Consider the following 22,119-nt stretch of genomic DNA (forward strand, 5'->3'; position numbering starts at 1 on the left):
CAGGCTGATTCTTTACTATCTGAGCCACCATGAACAGTACTGAACATTTCACTGAGGTATAATTTACTTTGCAGGGTTATTAAGAGGATAAAATAAGTTGATATAGAAAGCACTTTGTAAACTGTAAAGTACTGTTTCTTTGTTTTTTTTGGTTTGGGAAGAGCACTGAACAGGAAGTTAAACAAAAATAAATCAATCAATCTGAGAATAGCCCAGAAGACCTTAGCTAAACCTAAAAGGAATAGTCTTGGAAATAAGAATTTCTAGTATTTTAAAATATGAGTGTTATCTGCTGGTCAAGCAATCATTGATTATCCTACAGGAAAAGCAGTGCTATAAACAAGACTCTATCTGCTTTGAAGAGCTTACAAAGGAGTTAATCATCTAGGTGTACTTCAGGACATTTGTGTTATTACAGACGGAAACTTAGAAAATGGGAGATATGGTTTAGCGCATTTTTCAATCTCTTTGCAAGGCTGGCTTCATGACTGGCATATCATTGGTTAATCTCATACTTCATTAAATATATAGCTTAAAATGATTTTTTACAAGTGAAAACAAAATTCTGTGGTCACTGAATTCAACTTTTATTGAGGATGTAATGAGGAATCAAACTGCCCCTGTCCTCAAGGGACTCATTTGCAACTAGGTAAACAAATTTTACAAGACAAGGGAAGACGCTGGGAGGGCAGTGCCCACAGAGAGCTTGGGGAGCCCTGCAGGGACTAGGGGGACGGTGGTGGTGGGGGAAGTAGAAATGTTTGGAAGCCACATGGAGAAAGCGGAAGCTTTGCCTTTGCTGAGACTTGAAAGTTTCAGTGCAGCGGGGGAGGGAGGAAGGCCCAGTGGAACACTGCGTGCAGACAGGAGGCAGGAAAGGATGTGGTGTTTTCAGGGACCACGGAGAAGGCAGTAGGAAATGGATTACTTTTCACGAAATAAGGAATGAATATTGGCTCTATAAGCACTAATTAATTTACATCATGATTGGCTGTCTACTCGGTGTTTACCTTTCTTTAGGAACTATTTGTAATTTTGTCCCACTGTTATGGAAATATTATAATTGATGAAACATATTAGGAAAAATGTAAACATATTCATTAAAGTGCTTCTCTCTTAAGGATTTTGCAGCTACTGAAAGCTTTGACTACCACTAACGCCTTAACACCACTAACGCCTTAACACCACTAACACCTTGATGAAACGAAGCATTACCGGAGTAGAGAAGAATTATAAAGGCTTGAAATGTCTATAGTTTTCCGATCAGTGACTGACTCATCATAATTTTCAACAGTTATGCCTTCAGAATCTTTGAGAGAGGTCAGAAATCCATTGTGCAGATGAAGAAACTGAAGCAAACAGGATTCTTCTAGGTCTCAATGTGAGAGACCAGAGTACATCAGGGAGATTATTGCTTTTGATCGTATGAAGTTTCTCAGACTGGTAAGTTTCCGTTTGTTTTGTAAATCCCAAAGTGGAAGGCGTTCTGAGGTTTCTTCTTCTGTCTACTGGAAATATGTCACTTGTTCTTCATAAAGTGCTCAGAGTGCTTGGTACTATAAGAAGCTAGAGGAGGGACTCTTTCTCTGAGAGTTTAGAAGAAAGGACCGGCAGCATTGATTATTCATGAAGTCCTGATCGGAGCTAGTTTAGATCCTTCAGAAGTCAGAGCGTATGATATGTGCATTCGGATTTTTTTTAATCACGATTAATCATCTGTCTGAAGTGTCTTCGCTGGATTCTTCTTGTATAAGAAGGACATAGCTTCCCGCATTTCTGCTGACGTACTTGACAACACTGCCAAAGCAAATGAGACATTTAAAAACCTGTGATTAAGGCACTACATAAACAATCTGTGTTCTATCCTTTCTCTTGTTACATGATTTTTTAATAAATTATGCAAAGAAGGAGGGTAGTGGTTATTTTGAATCTAGCACATTTTATTCATAGATTTCTGAAAATATTAATAAAAAAAACTACATGAGTTCTACCTCTTCCAGATTCCTAAGATGTCCATCTCCCACTGTCTACTCTGCGTAGTCCCCACAAAATATTATAAGCTATTAGTGAAGTTCATGTTTCATGCCTATAACTGAAACTTGGACAGAAGACATCTAGACATAATTAAAATAGCAGGTAATTTTAATTTTAAAAATACTGAACAGATTTAAAAAATAAAACTCAGAAGACCATCTGCATTTACATTAGAAGCATTATTAAAAGGATAACAGCCTTTTATCTCTCTGCACTAATTTTTCCAATTATAAAAGCAATATGTGTCCACAACAGAATATTTCTAAATATAATGAAGAATAAAATTTAAATGAGCCATTATTCTGCTTCCCATGTAGTACAATTCTTATAAAAGTCATTTTTCACCATATGGATGCACCATCATTTATTTAACCAATTCCTATCATCAGCCATTTTGGTCATTAAAATATTTTGCCATAATGAACTTTTTATATATAAATTTTTGACATTGCTGATCATTTCCTTAGGGTAAGATTCTAAATGGAATCACTGGTTCAAATGCCATGAACTTTTTTGGGGAAACTTTTGATACGTGTTCATGAATTGCTTTCCAAAAATGATAATGCGCGATAACACTACTTCCAGCAAAGAACAAGGTTGCTGGTCTCATCAAGTGCTCACTGGCTCAGCATGGAGTTTTAGTATTGCCAATTCAACAGGTGAATAGCCTCCTTCTAAAAAGGTATCTGGTAAGAATAGCTTTTCATCACAGTTACAGAGGACTGGTAAACACTACTGTCGTCCAGCCTCTGCAGATCTAAGTATCAGCGTTCCGCTGAGAGAGACATGCTGAGGTCCTACTAGGAACAAGGTGCCTGCCCAACCTTGAAGGAGTTAAGAGCCTGTGCAGACAGGCTCTGTCCTCCCTCCCTCACGGCCACAGCCCACGGCGCTCAGGGGGGGCGAAGATCCCAGGCCCTGTGCCCCAGCTTACACCCCCCTTTCCTGTTCTCAGCCGTGTGAGATGGGCAGGCCCAGCAGAGGCCGGTTGAAGGGCTCTTGGCTCAAGGCTTGGGCCCCACAGAACGTGTCAAGTATACTTGCTCGTGCGTTTTCACAACCACTTACCTAGATGGCTTACACTTTTTGTTCATTGAAAGGCAGAGGAAGAAACACATTATTTCTCACGAGTCTGTGCCTCTGGTCATTTTATTCTATGTACTGTTCATAAATAGAATTCTGTACTTGGCATTTATTTGTATATTTACATTTGAAAAGGAAATAATTTAATAAGCCAACTCTCAGGAAAGGAAAGAGAATTCTTAATATCCAGTGCATTCTATCTGCTCTTATCATTTACCCAAGAATCTGTATTAAAGTATATCTTCTCAGAGCAATCTTTGACCTTCAGGGGATAATATACTATAGGAAATCATTTGAATATATATATGTATATGTGAATATATATATTCTTAGAATATATATGTGAAAATATATATAGAGAGAATATACATATTGATATATATTCTTAGACACTAATTACCTCAGTTGTTCATTTAAAGATAAGGGGTAGCTTCTCAGAGTCTCCGTCTAATCCAGTCTTTCTTCCTCCTAGACCTGGAAGGCCATGCCACTATCTCTTTTTTCTTAAGTCTACAAAATTATTGACAGATGTCATCATGTCTAAAAGTTCTTGAGAAAAATACATTCTTAGGCAAAACTTCAACAGATCTATGTTATTGTATTGGTAAAGTCAGGGAGTTCGTTCAATCCATCTAGCCTTTGATAAAAGGATAAAAAATAAATAATGACCTACCATAGACTGATGGTTGGAATTACCAATAAAACAGCGGAGAGCAGAAAGACAAAGCCTTTGTACCAAGCAACAGTGGCTGAATAAATTCCGTTGAAAGTAGAAACCGCAGTGATTCCGCCAAGTGTTTCTAAGAAAGCAAGACAAGCAAACATGGTGCCTGTTTGGGGGCGGGGTGTGGAGGGAAAGAGAGAAAAGGCTGAGTTACAAAACAACAAGCCAAAATAACAGAAAACTGCAAACATGGGGGCGCTGCCTGGTGAAGGAGGCAGTCACCCATTTTGTGGGTGAAGAAACTGAGGTCAGGAGTTCTCCTTGGACCTGACGAGAGAGGAGCTGGAATCAGTACTTCCAGGATCCACGGGGAAAAGCTAAAAAGCACCGGCTGTTTAGGCGTGTGGAATCAGCTGTGTGTCTGCCCTGACCACAGCCTCAGACACAGAACCACCTGCCCCTGAGGTTCCAGGCTCCCCCCTGCCACTCTTGGTCCCTGGGCTAATCTGTGACACAGCTGCGGGGCAGGATGGCTCCCTGTGGGCAACATCCAGGTCACGTCAGATCCGGCAAGAGTGACAGGCAAGGCAGAGAGACATAATCTTATCACATGTACCTGCGTGCTAAGTCGCTTCAGTCGTGTCTGACTCTTTATGACCCTATGGACCATAGCCCTCCAAGCCTCCTCTGTGCATGGGATTCTCCACACAAGAATCCTGGAGTGGGTTGCCATTCCCTCCTCCAGGGGATCTTCCCAACCCAGGGATCTTATGTTTCCTGCATTGGCAAGCAGGTTCTTTACCATTAGCGCCACCTGGGAAGCCCTTGGGAATCTTATCATATGTTCTGCAGTTTGAATTTGATCCCTTCCTCTAGAGTAACAAAAGAATCAGTTACATCAGTTTCCTGTTTGACTCGTCCAGTAACTACGTCACTGCCCTGTGCTCTAGTGAAGGTTATGCCACAGGCTGTTACTAAGTGATTCTCTAAAACATACTTTTCTGTCTTAACCTGCTTACAACTGTCTCCCCTTGGAGGGGACTCTGCTGTCCCTCTTGCTTGCTACAGCCCGGGCATGGGAAAGGGCAGGCCTCGGAGCATTGCTCAAGAAGCCTGAAAATGGCTTCGGGGTCAGCTCAAGCTCACAGTCAGTCAGAGAAATGGTCCTTATTCCATGAGTTTTGAGTCCTGTCTGGAATCCAAGACCATGTTGACTGAAGAGTTAAACTTCCATAAGACAGTTGAGCATCTTGACGCACTTTTCTTTCTCTTGGTCAAATTTCACATCACTAAGAACACCATGGCTGTTCTCAGCCCCTGGCTTCAGTGGTATAAGTTCCTACAGTTTCTGCAGATCCTTCTTTCTTTTTAAAGCTGCTGTGTTTGTTCCCTACTTTGCTGAGTTTCCTTTTCCATGATAAACTGTAATGCATTTTCCTTATGAGTGAGTGAGTGAGTGAGTGAGTGAAGTCGCTCAGTTGTGTCCAACTCTCAGTTGTGTCCAACTCTTTGTGATCCCATGGACTGTAGCCCACCAGGTTCCTCCCCCATGGGACTCTCCAAGCAAGAGTACTGGAGTGGGTTGCCATTTCCTTCTCCAGGCGATCTTCCCGACTCAGGGTTTGAACCCGGGTCTCCTGCATTCCAGGCAGACGCTTTAACCTCTGAGCCACCAGGGAAGCCCAGTGCTAATTATGTAAATGATTGTGCTTAACTGGATTGATAAGGAAGGAAAAAGCAAGCTTGAGGATCACCTTTCACAGCTGGATTATAGTTTAAAATAATATAAACTATATTGTTTTCCCCATGGTCTTGCTTTTTTAAACTGTGTATTTATTTTTGTCTGTTTATATCTTCACTCTATTATACACATTCTGGTGTGTGTGTGTGTGTGTGTGTGTGTGTGTGTGTGAAGTTGCCTCAATAGTGTCCCATTCTTTGCAGCCCTATGGACTGTAGCCCGTCGGGCCCCTCTCCATGGGATTTTCCAGGCAAGAGTACTAGAGTGGGTTGCCATTTCTTTCCAACATATTCTCATATATTGCTTCAGAGTCTTCATTGAACAACAGGACATATGTTCATAAAACAAACCTCTCTCTGCAGAATGCTAAGTTATCAGAGATGTGTCTTCTGAACCCAGTGAAAGTTCTGTCCATGTCAAGTGCAATTTGCTTTGTTCACTGCTGTGTGTCCAGGGTCTAGCCGTGCTGGCACACAGTAGACATCTAATACAAACTTGTCAAGTGATTGAATAAAAGCTTCGTTCAAGGGCACAGTTATCCATCATCATGTAGCATATGGACTTGGTGCCTCCATGATAATACAGGATTATACAGAATAAATGATATTTATGATAATACAGGACGTCAGTTTAATTGGAAACAAGGTCTCCTAGTTATCTAACTATGGCATTGTTTTATTTTATTTCTGATGCCTTGCTAAAGCCAGGGATGGTGCCATGGTGCTAATCCTATTACACAGTGGCTTGAGTCTTTTCTTGTCGGAAACTCGGTCAGGCTGTGCAAACAAACAGCTGCCCTCTCAAGAAATAGCTCTAGCTTCTTGCTGCAACTCCCTGAGTAGTACAACTTGTTTAATAGTTACTAAAGATAAATTGATTAAATAAAAGCACAATGGAGTTTATTTTCTAAACTTAAAAAAATTCCAATAGATGTCAAAACTCAAGTCTGTCTGTTTTTACTGGGTCCCATATATTAAAGTGGCTCAGCTGATAGAGAATCCTCCTGCAACATGGGAGACCTGGGTTCGATTCTCGGGTTGGGAAGATCCCCTGGAGAAGGGTAAGGCTACCCACTCCAGTATTCTGGCCTGGAGAGTTCTGTGGACTGTATAGTCCATGGGGTCACAAAAACTTGGACATGACTGAGTGACTTTCACTTTCATGTATTAATAGAATTTCAAGGAGTACACAGATGACAAACTAAGAGGGAGTCCAGAGTGCTCTAGCGATGAATTTCATAGCTGTATGGAGCACAGAGATTTCAAAATAATTAGCAAAAGTCAGTTTCCTCCTCTTTTTTACATAAGGTATTATAATAGAGATAGGGAGAAGCACCTGAAAACCTCTGTAGCACTTCCCTTCTCAGATTGCTTTAAGGTGCCTAATGTGAAGAAAGCTGAGTGCCGAAGAATTGATGCTTTTGAACTGTGGTGTTGGAGAAGACCTCTTGAGTCCCTTGGACTGCAAGGAGATCCAACCAGTCCATTCTGAAGGAGATCAGCCCTGGGATTTCTTTGGAGGGAATGGCTGAAGCTGAAACTCCAGTACTTTGGCCACCTCATGTGAAGAGTTGACTCATTGGAAAAGACTCTGATGCTGGGAGGGATTGGGGGCAGGAGGAGAAGGGGACGACAGAGGATGAGATGGCTGGATGGCATCACTGACTCTATGGACATGAGTCTGAGTGAACTCCGGGAGTTGATGATGGACAGGGAGGCCTGGTGTGCTGCGATTCATGGGGTCGCAAAGAGTCGGACACGACTGAGCGACTGAACTGAACTGAACTGAATGTTTTAACAAAAATATCCATTTTTAGAAGTAATGAAGGATGGAAGTACATTCACTTTTATACATTTCAATACCACCAGAAGGATTTCTTCATTTGCAGTTAAGAACAAAATGACTCTACTCTCCTGGAGCAATGGAATCACAATGGAATTGACAAAGTTATTTCAACTCGTAATAAGACATGTCAAAATGCAAACTACACATTTTGAAATGTCACTGTATTTAATAATATGAAACCACTTCTCAAAAGAGTTGATAAATAAAACAAGCTAAACTAAACCAAAGTAAATAATACATTCTGACAAGTCTATTGTAGTTCTAAGTCAAAGCAGGTTGATATTTCTTTTTGTTTCCTGAACAGTTTTATTGAGATATAATTCACATAACATAAAACTCACCCTTTTCAATTGTACAGTTCATTGGTTCTTCTATGTTCACAGAAACTGGGCAACCATCACCCACCATCTAATTTTAGGACATTTTCATCTCCCCAAAGGACTCTTTGTGCCCATTATCGGTCACTCCCTTTTCTCCAGTTTGTGGGGAAGCACTGGTGGAATTTCTGTCTCCATGAATTTGCCTATTCTGGAAATTTTGTGTAAATGGAATCATATTTATATAATAACGTGTGGCCTTTTGTGACCAGCTTCTTTCATTTAGCATAATGATTTCAAGGTTCATTCCTGTTGTAATGTGTATCATGACTTCATTTCTTTTTATTGTGAAGTCACAGTCCGTGGGACAGACACACCTCTGCTTACGCATTCACCAGTTCATGGACATTTGCATTGCTTGTGCTTCTTGGCTATTATAAATAATCCTGCTATGAACATTTGTGTGCAAGATTTTGTGTGGACATATGTTTTCATTCCTCTTCAGGGTATACCTGGGAATGGAATTGCTGAGTCATACGGTAACTCTATTTAACTTTATCAGGAGCTATCAAACTGTTTTGTTAAATGGCCACGTCATTTTAGATGATTTTCTCACTAGCAGTGCATGAGGGTTCCAGCTTCTCCACATCCTCATCAACACTTCTTACGGTCTGTCTTTTTCATTTCACCCATCTCAGTGGGTCTCAGTGTGGTTCCAGTTTGCATTTCCCGGATGGCTAATGATGTTGATCATTTTTCATGTGTTTGTTTGGCCAGTTGTACATCTTCTCTGTAGATGTCAGTTCAAATCCTTCGCCCATTTCTTAATTGGATCATCTTTTTATTGCTGAGTTTTAGTATATTTTGGACACAAGTTCCTTATCAGACATATGGTTTGCAAGTATCAATATATTTTCCCATTCAGTGGGCTGTCCTTTCACTTTCCTTTTTTTTCCCCCTCTCTCTTTCCTTTTTATTTTTTTAAGTATGGAAGTATGGCAAAACACTTACAGGAGACTTGGAAAATACAGAACAAAGTTACATATTCTTTTCACTTTCCTGATGGTGTCCTTTGAAGCATAAAAGTTTTTAATCTGGAAAAACTCTAATCGATCTGTTTTGTTGTTGTTGTTTTGCTTTTGGTGTTGTATCTAAGAAACCATTACGTAATTCAAGAAAGCATCTAAGATTTTACATAACGTAGTTTTTATATTCCTAAGTGATTTTCCAATTACTCTGCATCACACAATCAACAAACATCTGAGTGAATATATAGCTACGTCTTATGCGTGGAAAAGAATCCAGAAATATATTTTTAAATGTTTTGAATTATGCAATCTTCTGCAGTGAGATGGGGCATGTCCAGAGCAAGCCCTCTACAGCACCAGGCCCTGGGCAGGGGCTCCCTTGCCTGAATATCAGCTTTTCCTAACACATACCTTACCACTTGATTCAAAAGGAGTTCTGTGCAGAAAAAGGGTTGAGAATATTCTGAAGAAACAGACACTGATCGTACACGGCTACGGGGTGGTACAGATTATAGAGTCATTCTGTTTCTTAAGCAAATTACACTCACCTTGCTCAGTAGAACGAACCACTTTTGATATCATGGACCGTAGAACAGAGAGCGGCATGACAGTGAAGAGAAACGGCAGCCTGACTGTGAGAGGAAGAGATAACAATTAACTGCCTCGATCGGAAAACTCAGGGTCAGTTTTAAGCCTGAAACACTTTCCCTCTAAATAGTTCATTTTCTCTAAGCATCCTGCTTCATTACTTCTAATGACTGAATTAATTAATGGAAGAATTCTGCTTAATAAAGGAAGATAGACAATGGACAGGTCAGTTTAAGATGAGTTTACTTTCTGCAGATGTAGAAAACAAACTTAGGGTTCCTGAGGGTAAGGGGAGAGAAGGAGGAGGAATTGGGGGATTGGGACTGACACATACACACTGCTAGATATAAAAGAGATAACTAATAAGGACCTACTGTAGACCACAGGGAGCTCTACTCAACAGTCTATAATGGCCTATATGGAAAATAATCTAAAAAAGAGTGGGTATACGTATGTATTTGTATCACAGATTTACAGTAAGTTTTCTGTTTTCTGGTTTTGCTGTTTCAGACTCGGCATTTTTAGTGCTAGCGTTCTTTTATTGATCTGCTCATTGGCAAACTGGTTCCTTATCTTGTTGGTTGTTCATCTTTGTGGCTGAAAAATTTCAGGAACACAAATTGCCTTTGTTCTTAAATTCTGACCCTTAAGAGTCAGTAGCATTTTTCATTATAAGATAAAACAGTAAGATATTACATTTGCAGATCACTGTAAAGTTCTCACATATATTAACTGACTTTGGCCTTGGCAACTCCAAGGGAGACGGGGAGAGGGACCTGTCCTTTTCTGAACTCTTGGCATTGTGCTAAGTGGTTTACAGTTATCTCTTCTAATATTCGTGACAATCCTCTGAATCAAGCACCACGATGCCCATTTTAGCGATAAAAAAATAAGGGCTCAGAGCAGTTCAGTAACTAGCCTAAGATCACCTGGCTCTGCAGATGGAAATTAAGCACAATTCTGCTTGGTCATCCTGCCTCCCTGCAGGGTAGCAAGAGGTTAATATACTGCCTTTGTAGAAAAAGACTAAATGGACCTCTCCTGAGGTCTTACTTTACAGATCCTTTAACCTCTGCAAGTGCAGTATTTTCACTCAAGCCTTACAAAAACCACTGATGGGGTGCAGGTAGTTAAGGAAACAGGTCAGCTTGTCAGAATGTGATTCATCAAAAGTTAATTCATGAAATGATCAATTTGCTGAAATTTCAATTTGCAAAGTCTTCTTGAATACATCCAGACGAGATCGGGCACGTTCAGGGTGGTATGGTCATAGGCTTGAATATATTCAATGAACATTTTTCTTATAAATCTTTTGAGCATCCTTTACATAACAGTCTTATTTTTTTAAATCTAAAGTAGCCTTCTTAGTAGTGCTTTAAGAAATATTTTAAGTTGGTGAATGTTATATTGAAGAACTGATTCACAAGAAGAAGTTTCCTCAGGACAGTTTCTGGGCAAATGTGCAAATTTAGAAAATTGTGGTTATTAAACAAAATTATTTTAAGTCAGTTGTTTTTCAGCTTCTGGCAAATTTGCTTTTAACAAATTACCTTTAATTAAACTAGAATACATTAAATAGAGAATTTTGTATTAAAGTTTCTCAACCATCAGACTGCATTCATTTTATATAAACATCAAATACGAAATTCCAGGGTACACTTGTAACTCGTAACTTACCTAAAAACATCATCAATGTTGTTCTGGCAAAAGCAGTCATAGCCATGCCCACCATGGTGGTAAAAGTTCCTATGAAGGCCATGTGAATATCGTCCATACAGTAAGAAAAAAGCCATATTCCTAGGAAACTGCTGAAAAAAGTGAAACTACCCAAAGCTGACCCGTAACCTATTAAAACTTCATCCCAGCAGAGTGGCGAATCCAATTCATAAAGGACAAAAATGGGGGAAACACCAATGGTCACGAAAAAGTAAGTGATCATCGTGAAAAGCAACAAACCACACAAAGACCGTTGCTCACCAGAAGCATTTTTAAAAAGCATGTACGTTCGGTGAAATAGGTTTTTAAAGGTTTCGGTCCACGATACAGAAATATTCTGAGATGAAGACTCTTTCATCGAATCCTCAAGAAAAAATAAAACATAAAGCAAGTTCACAAAAAGAGCCACGGTAACAATCAAAAAGGACCACACAAAACCTAACCCTCTAATAAAATAGCCAGAAGACAATCCTGTTAATCCACTAACAACTCCAAACAGGAAGTCAATTATGGCAATTCGGATAGTTCTTTGTTTCTTTTCTTTACACTGATCAACTATGTAGGCAAAAGAGGCTCCCAGAAGTGTGGTGTAATTGCCAAAAAGTGCACCAATGAAGGTAGATGCAATCAGAAGCTGGACTGGAAGGGCGAAATAGGAGAGCAGACAGAGCCAAGCACTGTTTGCAAGAGCGCCAACAGAAGACAAAATCAGAGGGAATTTCCTTCCTCCATGGTCACTGTGTGACAGAAACACGAACGTAGACACAAGACCAGGAATTAACCCACTTATGTCCATCTGCAGGTTAAAAAGAGACACCTTTTTCTGGACTTCCTGCAAAGAAAAAGAAGACAAAGTGTTTACAGAGGTGTTTACAGTGTGCCTGAAAGTATTTTGGTGTAGACTTTTGAAAAATCAAGCAAGAGCTGGTAAATCAGGGATGGGGAATTTATAGTGCATGAGTTTTTTGTTTTTGTTTTTAAAAAATATTTATTTATTTGGTTGCCCTGGGTCTTAGTTGTGGCAAGCTGAATCTTTGATCTTTGTTGCACCACCTGAACTCTTAGTTGCAGGTCCCCCAGCATTGGGCACGGAGAAGGCAACGGCACCCCACAACTCTCGCCGGGAAAATCCTATGGACAGAGGAGCCCGGTAGGCTGCAGTCTATGGGGTCGTGAAGAGTCGGACACGACTGAGAGACTTCACATTCACTTTTCACTTTCATGATTGGAGAAGGAAATGGCAACCCACTCCAGTGTTCTTGCCTGGAGAATCCCAGGAACAGAGGAGCCTGTTGGTTGGGCTACCGTCTATGGGGTCGCACAGAGTCGGACACGACTGACGCGACTTAGCAGCAGCAGCATTGGGCAAGACATCTCAGCCACTGGACCACCAGGGAAGCTCTCAACTTAAATCATTATCCAGTTCACAACGCAAAGATCAAGAGCTGATATAATCATCAATGCTCAGTCATAATGTTCAAGGTCCACAGTGGAGACACTGACCCATAAAAATGAAATGTATGTATTGGTGTATCTCTGACTCACATCAAGGATCCACAGAGCCCAAGGCCTCAGGACTGGCCATGTAATGACTTCTTTTTTCTTCTGGGGACCCTGATAGCTCATCTGGTAAAGAATCTGCCTGCAATGCAGGAGGCCCCGGTTCAATTCCTGGGTTGGGAATATCCCCTGCAGAAGGGATAGGCTACCCATTCCAGTATTCTTGGGCTTCCCTTGTGGTTCAGCTGGTAAAAAATCCACCTGCAATATGGGAGGCCTGGGTTCAATCCCTGGGTTGGGAAGATCCCCTAGAGAAGGGAAAGGTTGCCTACTCCAATATTTTGGCCTGAAGAATTCCACAAACTGGGGTCGCAAAGAGTCAGACACAACTGGGAAAATTTCATTTTCTTTCACTTTCTTCTGCGGACAGTTCGCACTAAGAGATCACGTTCTAAAGGAAAAAGGATACCTTTTCCCATGATACATCTTTCTGTCTACACTAAGGGAATCAATATTACATGTAGGTATCATATTTGACAGACTTTTATTTAGGTAGAGCTCAGATTTCCTTTTTACATGTGTCTCCACAAATATTCCTTTATTTACTAAAAATTAAGATAAAACCCAAAGAAGAGTTCTGTATTGACTAACGATAGTAGTGCGCCATGAACTAAGGAGTGAGATGAACTCCGCTTTCCTGAGGCCTGACACAACTATGAGTACACAGATTGGCGGACACAACCATCGTTGCACTAGTTATTTAACGTAAAGAACTTGGGGTGATTTAAAAGCATTGTCTTCTTGCCTCTTCTCTGTATTTTCCAAACTTTATATTAAGGCTGGGTGCCATTTTTATAATGGTGATGACTAAACTCAGTTTAAAGGCTTTCCACATGGCACTAGTGGTAAAGAACCCACTTGCCATTATGTCTCATTGGCAAGGTATAATCAGAAACAGGTTCAGTCCCAGGGTCAGGAAGATCCCCTGGAGGAGGGCATGGCAACCCACTCCAGTATTCTTGTGGGGAGAATCCCATGGACAGAGGAGCCTGGCGGGCTACAGTCCATGGGGTTGCAAAGAGTTGGACACAACTGAAGTGTTTTAGCACACATGCAAACTCATTTAAAAAAATTTATTCATATCATATTTAGAAGGCACCCTAAAAACCTGATGAACCACAAAAATATCAGATACTGAATTAATTTTTAAATAGTGAGCCTATTTTAATTTTTATATATGTATAAAATTCAAGCCATTCTGTATTGCCAAAACTTGAGTCATCTTTGCTTCTAACCTTTCCCTTCATCCATTTTCCCCAGCACAATCTATCTTGCCTGCCTCTCCTTCCCCGCCAGTCTTTCTCGTGCCTTTATCTTCTTGATGGTCCCGTAGTTGTCATGTGAACAACTCCCATTGGTTTTCCTCTCTACTACTCTGGCATCTCACTGGTCTCTTTACTCAGTTCACGTGTAACACCAGTCTTATCACTTTGCAGATCACAGACCCGGATGCTGGGCACATCTCCCAGAGCACACTGTCAGTGTGTCTCTCACCTCTCAAAGCTGCAGCCCAGCCTGCCTGAGAAAGTCCACGCTCCTTAGGCTGGCGCCTGGAGTTCCCGAGATGTGGCCTGGCCTCACTCCTCTGCGTCATGCCCACTCACTCCAAGTACAGTCTATGTTCCAGGCACCATCCACAGTCAGTCCTGCTTGGATTTCCCTGAAATTCCCAAACCCACGTCATTATCCCTCCTTCTGAAGCTTCTCACACAACAGTTATCATCCGCTAGCTATACTTTCTGTGTAATGATTAAGAGCTTGAGCTCTGGAATCAGAGGAACCTGGATTCCATCCAGTCAATTCTGTACACAGCAGTTTTGGGTGATCTTTATAGCTGATTTGAGTTGTAGTATAAACATTGTAAAAAACAAAAAATTAAAAAAAATTTTAAATTAAACAGAAGGACAGAAGACAGTCCTGTTAATCCACTGACAATTCCAAACAGGAAGTCAATTATGGCAGTTCGAATCATTGTTTCCTACTTGTCTTAACATTGATCAACTATGTAGGCAAAAGGGACTCCCGGAAGTGTGGTGTAAGTGCTAAAAAGTACACCAATGAAGGTAGACGCACATCAGCTCACGTCACTCCTCTCATCATGAGCACGTCAGCTCATGTCACAGTCCCTCAGTGACTTTCCTTCCACTGGAGTAAATGCAAACTCCTTGTGGGTGGTGGCGGGGGCTGGGGGGCAGTCCCCCAGCACAGATTCTGCAAACCTCCAGGCTACTTGCTGTTCTCTCCGCTTGATCGATCAGCACACAGCTTACTTCCTTAATTCAGAACCACCTCCTCAGAGAGGCCTTCCCTGACCATCACTCCAACTAAAGCAATCCCACTGACCCCTACCCAACGCTTCAGCCCCTCATCCTGCCGTTTTTCTCCCTAGAGACTCACCACCCCTTGACAGGACATGATATGTTACTCTAGATGTGCATTCCATGACCTCCTTACTCCAATCTAAGCTCCCAGGGCAGGTGCGGAACCTTGTTCTGTCACCACAGTACCGGCTCCAAGAACAGTGCTTCCAGGTACTCAATAGACAGATGGATGACATGAACGAACCATCAAGTAAAACAGGAGTCTGTAACTTGCTGTGTGTGAACCTGACCAAATTACTTGACTCCAGAGCTTCTTCATCTGACGAGAGGGAATGTCAACAGTCCCAATCTCGCAGGCTGCCAGGAGACTTAAATATAAGGTGCTCCGCACAGGGCCCTCCTACAATCAGTGCTAAATCACTCTTGCCTGTTTTGTGTCTATACTAGAATAAATTTCTTGAGCACATCTTGGTACCTCCTACAGACATAGGAGCCATCAAGTAAGTATTTATTGAATAAACAAACAAGTGAAACAGTTATCTTTTAATCAACTCCTCAACAAGATGTTCCAGTTTGGGGTTCTCCTCCCTTTTCCACGCCTCCTCCTATGTCCTGTTCTCCTCTCCTTTCTATCCACTGTCATTCCAACCTAGTCTTTTACACAGACTGCTCTCATCTGCAACCCATGTTTTGAAATGCAGATTTTAACAAAGCAAACTCAAAGCATCTGTCAACCATAAATGTTGAGACAGAAGAAATTCTTGTGTGTCTGTATGTTTTAAACTCTGGAGAATTATAATTATATGTCATATAAGGGTAGATGATAGAAATCAGAGTGAAAAAATGCTATTTCCTATACAAGATGGAACAGAATAACAATGTACTGAGACAGGAGAAACTAAGGAAAGTACTGCCAGTTTTAAGGAAGTCACAATTTCATAGGCTAAAATGTATATATTAATTTCAGTTGAGTAGAAAATATTCCTTATCTGCTGGTAACAAGGGACTCTGTTAGTTATTAAAAGGTTTATACACAAATTCCTGGGCGAGAACAATTTCATCATCTGCTGGGAAACCTGAAATTGTCCCCTCCAAGTTTAGAGGTTTGTCTCTTATTTTTAGGAGTATAAGAGCAGTCCACAAACCTCTCAACTTGCATGTGGCCAGAACGCACCTAGGGAGCTGGGCACTGAGACAGCCACTCAGGAAACGGGCAACATGTGTTCTTGGATTTAAAGAGGGGAGAATATTCTCTGAAAAGCTGAACAGGGCCAGGGAGGGGCCCAGAAGGAAGTGCTCTTAGGCCTTAAGGTGCAGGTGGTGAGGAGGTTGCCACACCCCATCCCAGTTGCGGGCGGGGTGGTATCCAGTTCCCCAATTTGAGAAAAAGCACCTGAAGCCCCAGTGCACTGGCTGTAAACCAAGGCATCCAGGGCAGTGGGCTCTCCTGACTATTAATTCAATGAAACTACAATCAATCAGTCAGTGAAAAAGTTTGGCAAAAATCTTCAATATGAGACCACTGCTCTGGGCAGTGAGGGGCTTTCAGCAGCTGGGCCGGGGGGAAGTGGGGCCAGTACTCGTGACCACACAGTCACAGAGGTCACCGCGGCAGCTGGACCGAGGCCATCTCCCCTCAGCTGGAGGGCGAGGGCAGAAGACTTTCCAGTCACTCGAGTCCTCTCCTCCTCCATCCCCCTCTCCTTTCCCGGGGCTCCGGTGAAGGGACACACAGAATCAAATGCAGAGACTGATGAGACTCTGGAAACTTCTCACTCCCTGGCAATGACATCCATGTAACAGGAAACATTGTTTTGTTTGTTTGTTTGTTCGCCTTGGCATGCGGAACTTCCCCAACCAGGGATCGAACCCGTGGCCCCCACAGTGAAAAACACAGAATCTTAACCACTGGACCACCGGGGAAGTCCAAAGAAACATTCTTGAAGGGAGACAAAACCAAGAAGAGAGACTCTTGGCCCTTCTGTTTTTATGACCTCCTTCTAGGCCAGAAATTTGATATCCATATGGCTGTTCGGAAATAATCTCTTTTTCTCTGAGGGTGCAGGTGACCGAGTCCCTTGACGGTTTTTTCCTCTTTTGACTGGGGAGGCAGCGCCACTCTTTGGCCCCTCTTCCCAAGCAGAAGAATTCAAAGCTCCTAAGTGTGGTTGTTTTTCAGGCATTGTTGCTGGGGGCGGGGCAGGGAATTTCCCAATCCGGCTGCTCTCTCTTTTGCATTTGGACATTGGCAGGCTCTGTTAAGAACTGCCTAAGGAGCAGGAGACTGGCAGTGTCCCTCCTGGGGGTGGAGAGTGGATGGGGAGAAGGACAGGCTCTGTGGTATCTGGCAGGACATTTTCACTGACCTCAGAGCACAAATGGGTGCTCTCCACCCCCCACATCCCCATACAGATGCTCCTCAGCATTTGAGGGGCGGGGGTCAAAGCTGATTTGATAACACCAAATGGTGGATGGCACATGCCACCCATACCCCATGGTGGACACTGGCCCGGGGCCCACAGTCTTCAGGGAAGGGCTATGTTCTGGGGTCACCAAAAACTGGGTCAGGTGAGCAGTGGAAAGAGGCGGAGCGAGGGGGCAAGGGAAAGGTAAGATCCATGTTTCACTCCACCTGTGTCCACCGAGCACTCATTCCAGCCTGCCCTGCCCAACTTTCAGGCTTTCTGTGGGGAAGGAGGAAAGAGACAGCCACACAGGAGAGGAGACTGCACTGAAATCTTCTGGGAGAAAGGAGAAGAGCCCGAATCACAGGAGAAGAAAGGGGTTTTAAGGAGAAGAGGCAGATTAGAGGTGTCAGGGAGCTTCAAACAGAAAGAGAACTGAATAAAGGCTCTTGCTTCGGGACTTTGGGGTTTTAGGGTGACCCTTCAGAGATCAAGGTATGATGAGAGCGGTATCCTCCTTCCTTTAAAACCCCGCTGCACATTCCTTTTATAATACACTTTAGGGCTATTTTCATGTCTTACCTCCTGGAATGCAAAAATCGGGCTGCTTTTGTTCTTTGCACACTCAGAAGTATTGCTCTCAAGTGCAATGCTGTAGTTGCCCGTTTCTTCCCATATCCTCCTGTATACATATTGTGTGGTCAATGGGCTGTTCAGAGTCAGAGCGAATACACTAAGGCAAATGACAGGTTCTACAAATGGAATCTTCATCTTGCTTGGGTAGAGAGCTGGAGTTCTATTAAAGAGAAAAGGAGAGAATCAGTTGTACTCTTATCAGATAGACTAGGTTTTCAACAATGGGGAAGTTAGGGGCATTTTGTGGAGTAAACAAGCACACTAGGGAACAGAAAGCAGTAAGCACTTCCGTCGAAAATAACTTTTCGGTACTCAGTAAACCTGAGACTGTCATACTTTTCATTTTTAAGAGTTGGACCTTTAAGGACTCAGGATGATTAACTTGGACCTTTAAGAACTCAAGGGACCTTTAAGGACCTTTAAGTATGTTAGTCACTTATCCCTATCCGACTCTTTGTGACCCCATGGACTGTAGCCCTCGAGGTTCCTCTGTTCATGGGATTTCCCAGGCAAGAGTACTGGAGTGGGTTGCCATTCCCTGCTCCAGGGGATCTTCTTGACCCAAGGATTGAACCTGGGTCTCCTGTATCCGCAGGTAGATTTTTTATTATCTGAGCCACCAGGAAAGTCCAAGAACCCTTAAGAAGATTCTTTAAAATAGTCTTAGTAAGTTATATCCCACTGGGGCAACCAGTGATCACACTATAACTCCCACGTTGTATACTGCCAACTGGTTTTCATAGAGTAAACAGTGAGGTTGCTCTTGGGACACGACAGTTACGTAATTGTTTATTATTGCTTTGGCTGCTGGTGAACAGGGGGCAGGAAGGGGGCCTTTAAAGAAGCAGCTCCGAGTCGTAATAAGGGGTTGTTTCTTTTGTTTAACTCACCCCACGGTCACGGTCTTCCTGCCAGGCTGCTGGGCGCGGGTCTGACCATTGTCGGGGCCCGGAGTCTTAGGGGGCTTTCTCCTTTCAGGGGGGCCTGCCTGCAGCGCCTCCTGGGCAGCAGGTGCGCACGGAGGCTGGGTCTGCGCCGCCGCGCTGGGGCGGGAAGGGGAATGAAAGTCCGTTGAATTCGACCAAATGAACCAGCTCGGGAAACCTCAAGCCCTTATTTTAAAGCAAACCAAGACAGCGCCCTTCCGCGTCCAGGGGACAAGCGCGACAGTCCACCGCGCAGCCCTCGCTCGGCTCCGGCGCGGTCCTGCGTGCGATCTTGGTCCGGCGGGTCCTGGGGCCCGCGCGGGACAGCCGCGCCTGCGACCCTGGCCGGCAGTCCCTGAGTCCCCAGCCCGGCCTGCGCGCGGTGACTCAGCGGCGCCGCCTGCCCCGGGGACGCGCCTCTGGGGTGTTAGTCCCCCAGTCACCCCCGCCGCCGGGGCGGGCACTGTCCTGATTTCCTGCGATTGGGCCCCGTGGCCAGCACCCCCGCGGGGATTGGTCCGCTCCAACGCCACTCTCGAGCTCCCGCCCCCAGAGGCCCGCCCACCCCCGCGGGTCCCTCTGCAACCCCCGCGGGTCCCTCTGCAGCCCCCGCAGCACCCCCGCAAGTTCAAGGACTGTGGGTAGAGAGCATTTCTGGGACCGAATAGCGCTCTTCACGGGAGCACACAGGAGATCTGTTGCAGAAGTGACATTCTGGGGTGCAACCACCCCCGCCCCCAGCAGCTCAGTGGGTTGGGCAAGTGCCCTGGGAAACGCGGAAGAGGGGCACGGGGTAGGGGTGCCCGTGGAGGGTGCAGGAGAGAGAGTGCTCCAAGCAGAGTTAGGTGGTCGAGAGTGTGGTCGCTGGCTCTTCCTGGTGGTACGACCTTGAGCTAATTTTATCATCTCTGTGAGCTTCCATTTATCTGTCAAGTGGACAGAACAGTCTCACAGGATCGTATTGCTGAAACCTTGAGGTGGACACAGAGCATAACCCTGGAGCAAAGCAGGGATTGCACTTTCCCTCCAGCGAACCGCCAGAAACACCCCTGAAGATGAACGAGCTGGATTTACTACTTGTAAGAGGGAGGGATGCATACTCAGGGGACCAGGGTGGGGGGATCAAAAGCTGTCTTTTCCAGGGCAGAGGTGTCCAGGAAAGAAGTGTTCTGAAATGGAGGGAGAACCAGGGTAAACTGTTTGGGTGACCCGGATCAACCTATTTAAAACCAGACTCACAAAACAGCTTGACTCATAGACCATAGGAACCTTCTAGTCTAGGCTCCTGACTTTACCCCTAAGAAAACTGAAACCAAAGTAACTGTGTTATTTGTCAACGACAAATTGGCACTTGCCGTCTACCTCTACAGGGATTGAATCATCTGTTGCTGCAGCTTCTGACCTTCAACATCCCCTGAAGGAGTTCAAGGTGGAGAGAAATGAGGCACTCTGTGCTGGGGGTGGGAATGGCTACTGGCAAGACAGGTCTTCAGATAGATATTTTTAGGAGAAGACTTTTATGAGCCCAATTCTTATATCTCCTCATATCTAGAAAAGGACTAAAATCCATGATGGCTGTGCCTCATGACGAGCAGAAACGTTCTGGGAAAATATGTGCGTAATTGCCTGTGCTTGCGTGCGTGCTCAGCCGCTTCAGTCGTGTCTGACTCTTTGGGACCCCATGGACCGTAGCCTGACAAGCTCCTCTGTTCGTGGGATTCTCCAGGCAAGAATACTGGAGTGGGTAGCCATTCCCTTCTCCAGGGGAATCTTTCCCACCCAGGGATGGAACCTCAAATTACACATATACTGTCCTTCCTCCCTACCTCTTTGAAGCATTTTCTCAGGGATATCTGAGGCGCTGCCTCCTGGGCTGCAGTCCTCATTTTGCCCCCAATAAAACTTCACTTGAAACTCTCACACTGTGCATTTTTTTTTTTTTTTAAGTGTCGACATATTCTTCCTGAAACATATTAGTTGTGGTCTGCTAGTCATCTGCTCAGAGAGATAAGAAAAGGACTCTAGTTGGAATCCAGGCCCTACAACTGCTCATCTTTCTTCCTTCATTTTCCTGATAAAAAATGAGTGGACTTTTTAAGGGCAGGGGAGTGGTTAAGAGGCAATTTGAAAGGTAAAGAAGGAGACTTTTTTTTTTTTTTAATTTACTTATTTATTTTAGTTTTGATTGCCTTGGGGCTTTCTCTAGTAGTGGCAAATGAGGGCTACTCTTCCTTGCTGTATATGGGCTTCTCATTGTGGTGGCTTCTCTTGCGGAGCACAGGCTCTAGGTTGCGCAGACTTAGTATTTGTGGTGCACAGGTTTTAGTTACTCTGCCGTATGTGGGATCATCCAGACTGGGGATCCCCAGACTGGGGATCAAACCTGTGCCCCCTGTACTGGCAGGCAGATTCCTACCCACTGCACCACCAGGGAAGTCCGAGAAGGAGACTTTATAAAGGGGAAGCTCTGATGTATGCAGGTGCCCCGGGGAGGTGAATGTATCCTCTTATCCTTCTCCTTGGCAGCTGCTCCCACCATTGCTCAGTATTTACTGCCCTTCTCCAGGCCACTGCACTCTCCAAGGCTATAGAAACAGGGCGGTCACACCACCTTCTCTGTGACACTGAAGGGGAGCGAGCCCTTAGGTATTTTTTAATGAAAGGAACTATAACTTGTGCTGTCAGCATTCACACCAGTCCCGCCCAGCCAGATGGGTTATTTCTTATTTTATATCTCGTGTAACTCTGACCATAGATTTCTAATCTGCAGAAAACCTTCAAGCTGAGGGGAAAAAGTAGGGCAAGAGAATAACCCTGATAGTGAGAAGAGAAAGGGGAAGAGGGAATAGGGAAAAAAGAGAAAACTTTTAAGAGGGGAGAGTTTTTGTTTTGTTTTGCTTTTAATTGGAGTACAGTTGATTTATAGTATTGTGTTAGTTTCAGACATATGGCAACATTTCCCAGTTATACATATATATATCTCCCCTCATTTTTAGAGTCTTTTCCTATGCAGACCTTCACAGAGTATTGAGGAGAGTCCCTCCCTATACTAGACCTTTTTTTCTTTTTAAAGTAAGTTTACGTATTTGGCTGCACCAACCAGGTCTTAGTTGCAGCACGTAAGTTGAGGCATGTGGGATCTAATTCCCTTAACTGGGATCAAACCCAGGCCCCCTACATTGGGAGTGCAGAGTCTTAGCCCTTGGTCCACCAGGAAAGTCCCAAGGGGAAAGTCTTATATCATCACCTTTCTTG

General features: G+C 43.7%; 1 protein-coding gene across 1 annotated transcript; it reads right to left on the reverse strand.

Annotated features, from left to right (window-relative positions):
• SLC46A3 (solute carrier family 46 member 3) lies at positions 567 to 19,295 on the reverse strand. Its single transcript, XM_018056604.1, has 6 exons — positions 18,829 to 19,295; positions 17,885 to 18,098; positions 10,978 to 11,848; positions 9,261 to 9,344; positions 3,791 to 3,947; positions 567 to 1,797 (listed from the first exon to the last, which is right to left on the reverse strand). The coding sequence occupies exons 2-6, from the start codon at positions 18,071 to 18,073 to the stop codon at positions 1,713 to 1,715; spliced, it is 1,386 nt and encodes a 461-aa protein (XP_017912093.1). The 5' UTR covers positions 18,074 to 18,098; positions 18,829 to 19,295; the 3' UTR covers positions 567 to 1,712.

The sequence above is a fragment of the Capra hircus genome, chromosome 12 (genome assembly GCF_001704415.2).
Source record: "Capra hircus breed San Clemente chromosome 12, ASM170441v1, whole genome shotgun sequence".
In the NCBI taxonomy this organism is placed as follows: domain Eukaryota; kingdom Metazoa; phylum Chordata; class Mammalia; order Artiodactyla; family Bovidae; genus Capra; species Capra hircus.

What these genes read in the sequence shown, in the direction of transcription:
- SLC46A3 (XM_018056604.1), bottom strand. Translation starts at nt 18,073, where the DNA reads ATGAAGATTCCATTTGTAGAACCTGTCATTTGCCTTAGTGTATTCGCT. An exon ending in CGATTTTTGCATTCCAGGAG is followed by an intron (nt 11,849 to 17,884) that starts GTAAGACATGAA and finishes TTTTCTTTGCAG; the next exon opens with GAAGTCCAGAAAAAGGTGTC. An exon ending in AACATTGATGATGTTTTTAG is followed by an intron (nt 9,345 to 10,977) that starts GTAAGTTACGAG and finishes TTCCTCTCACAG; the next exon opens with TCAGGCTGCCGTTTCTCTTC.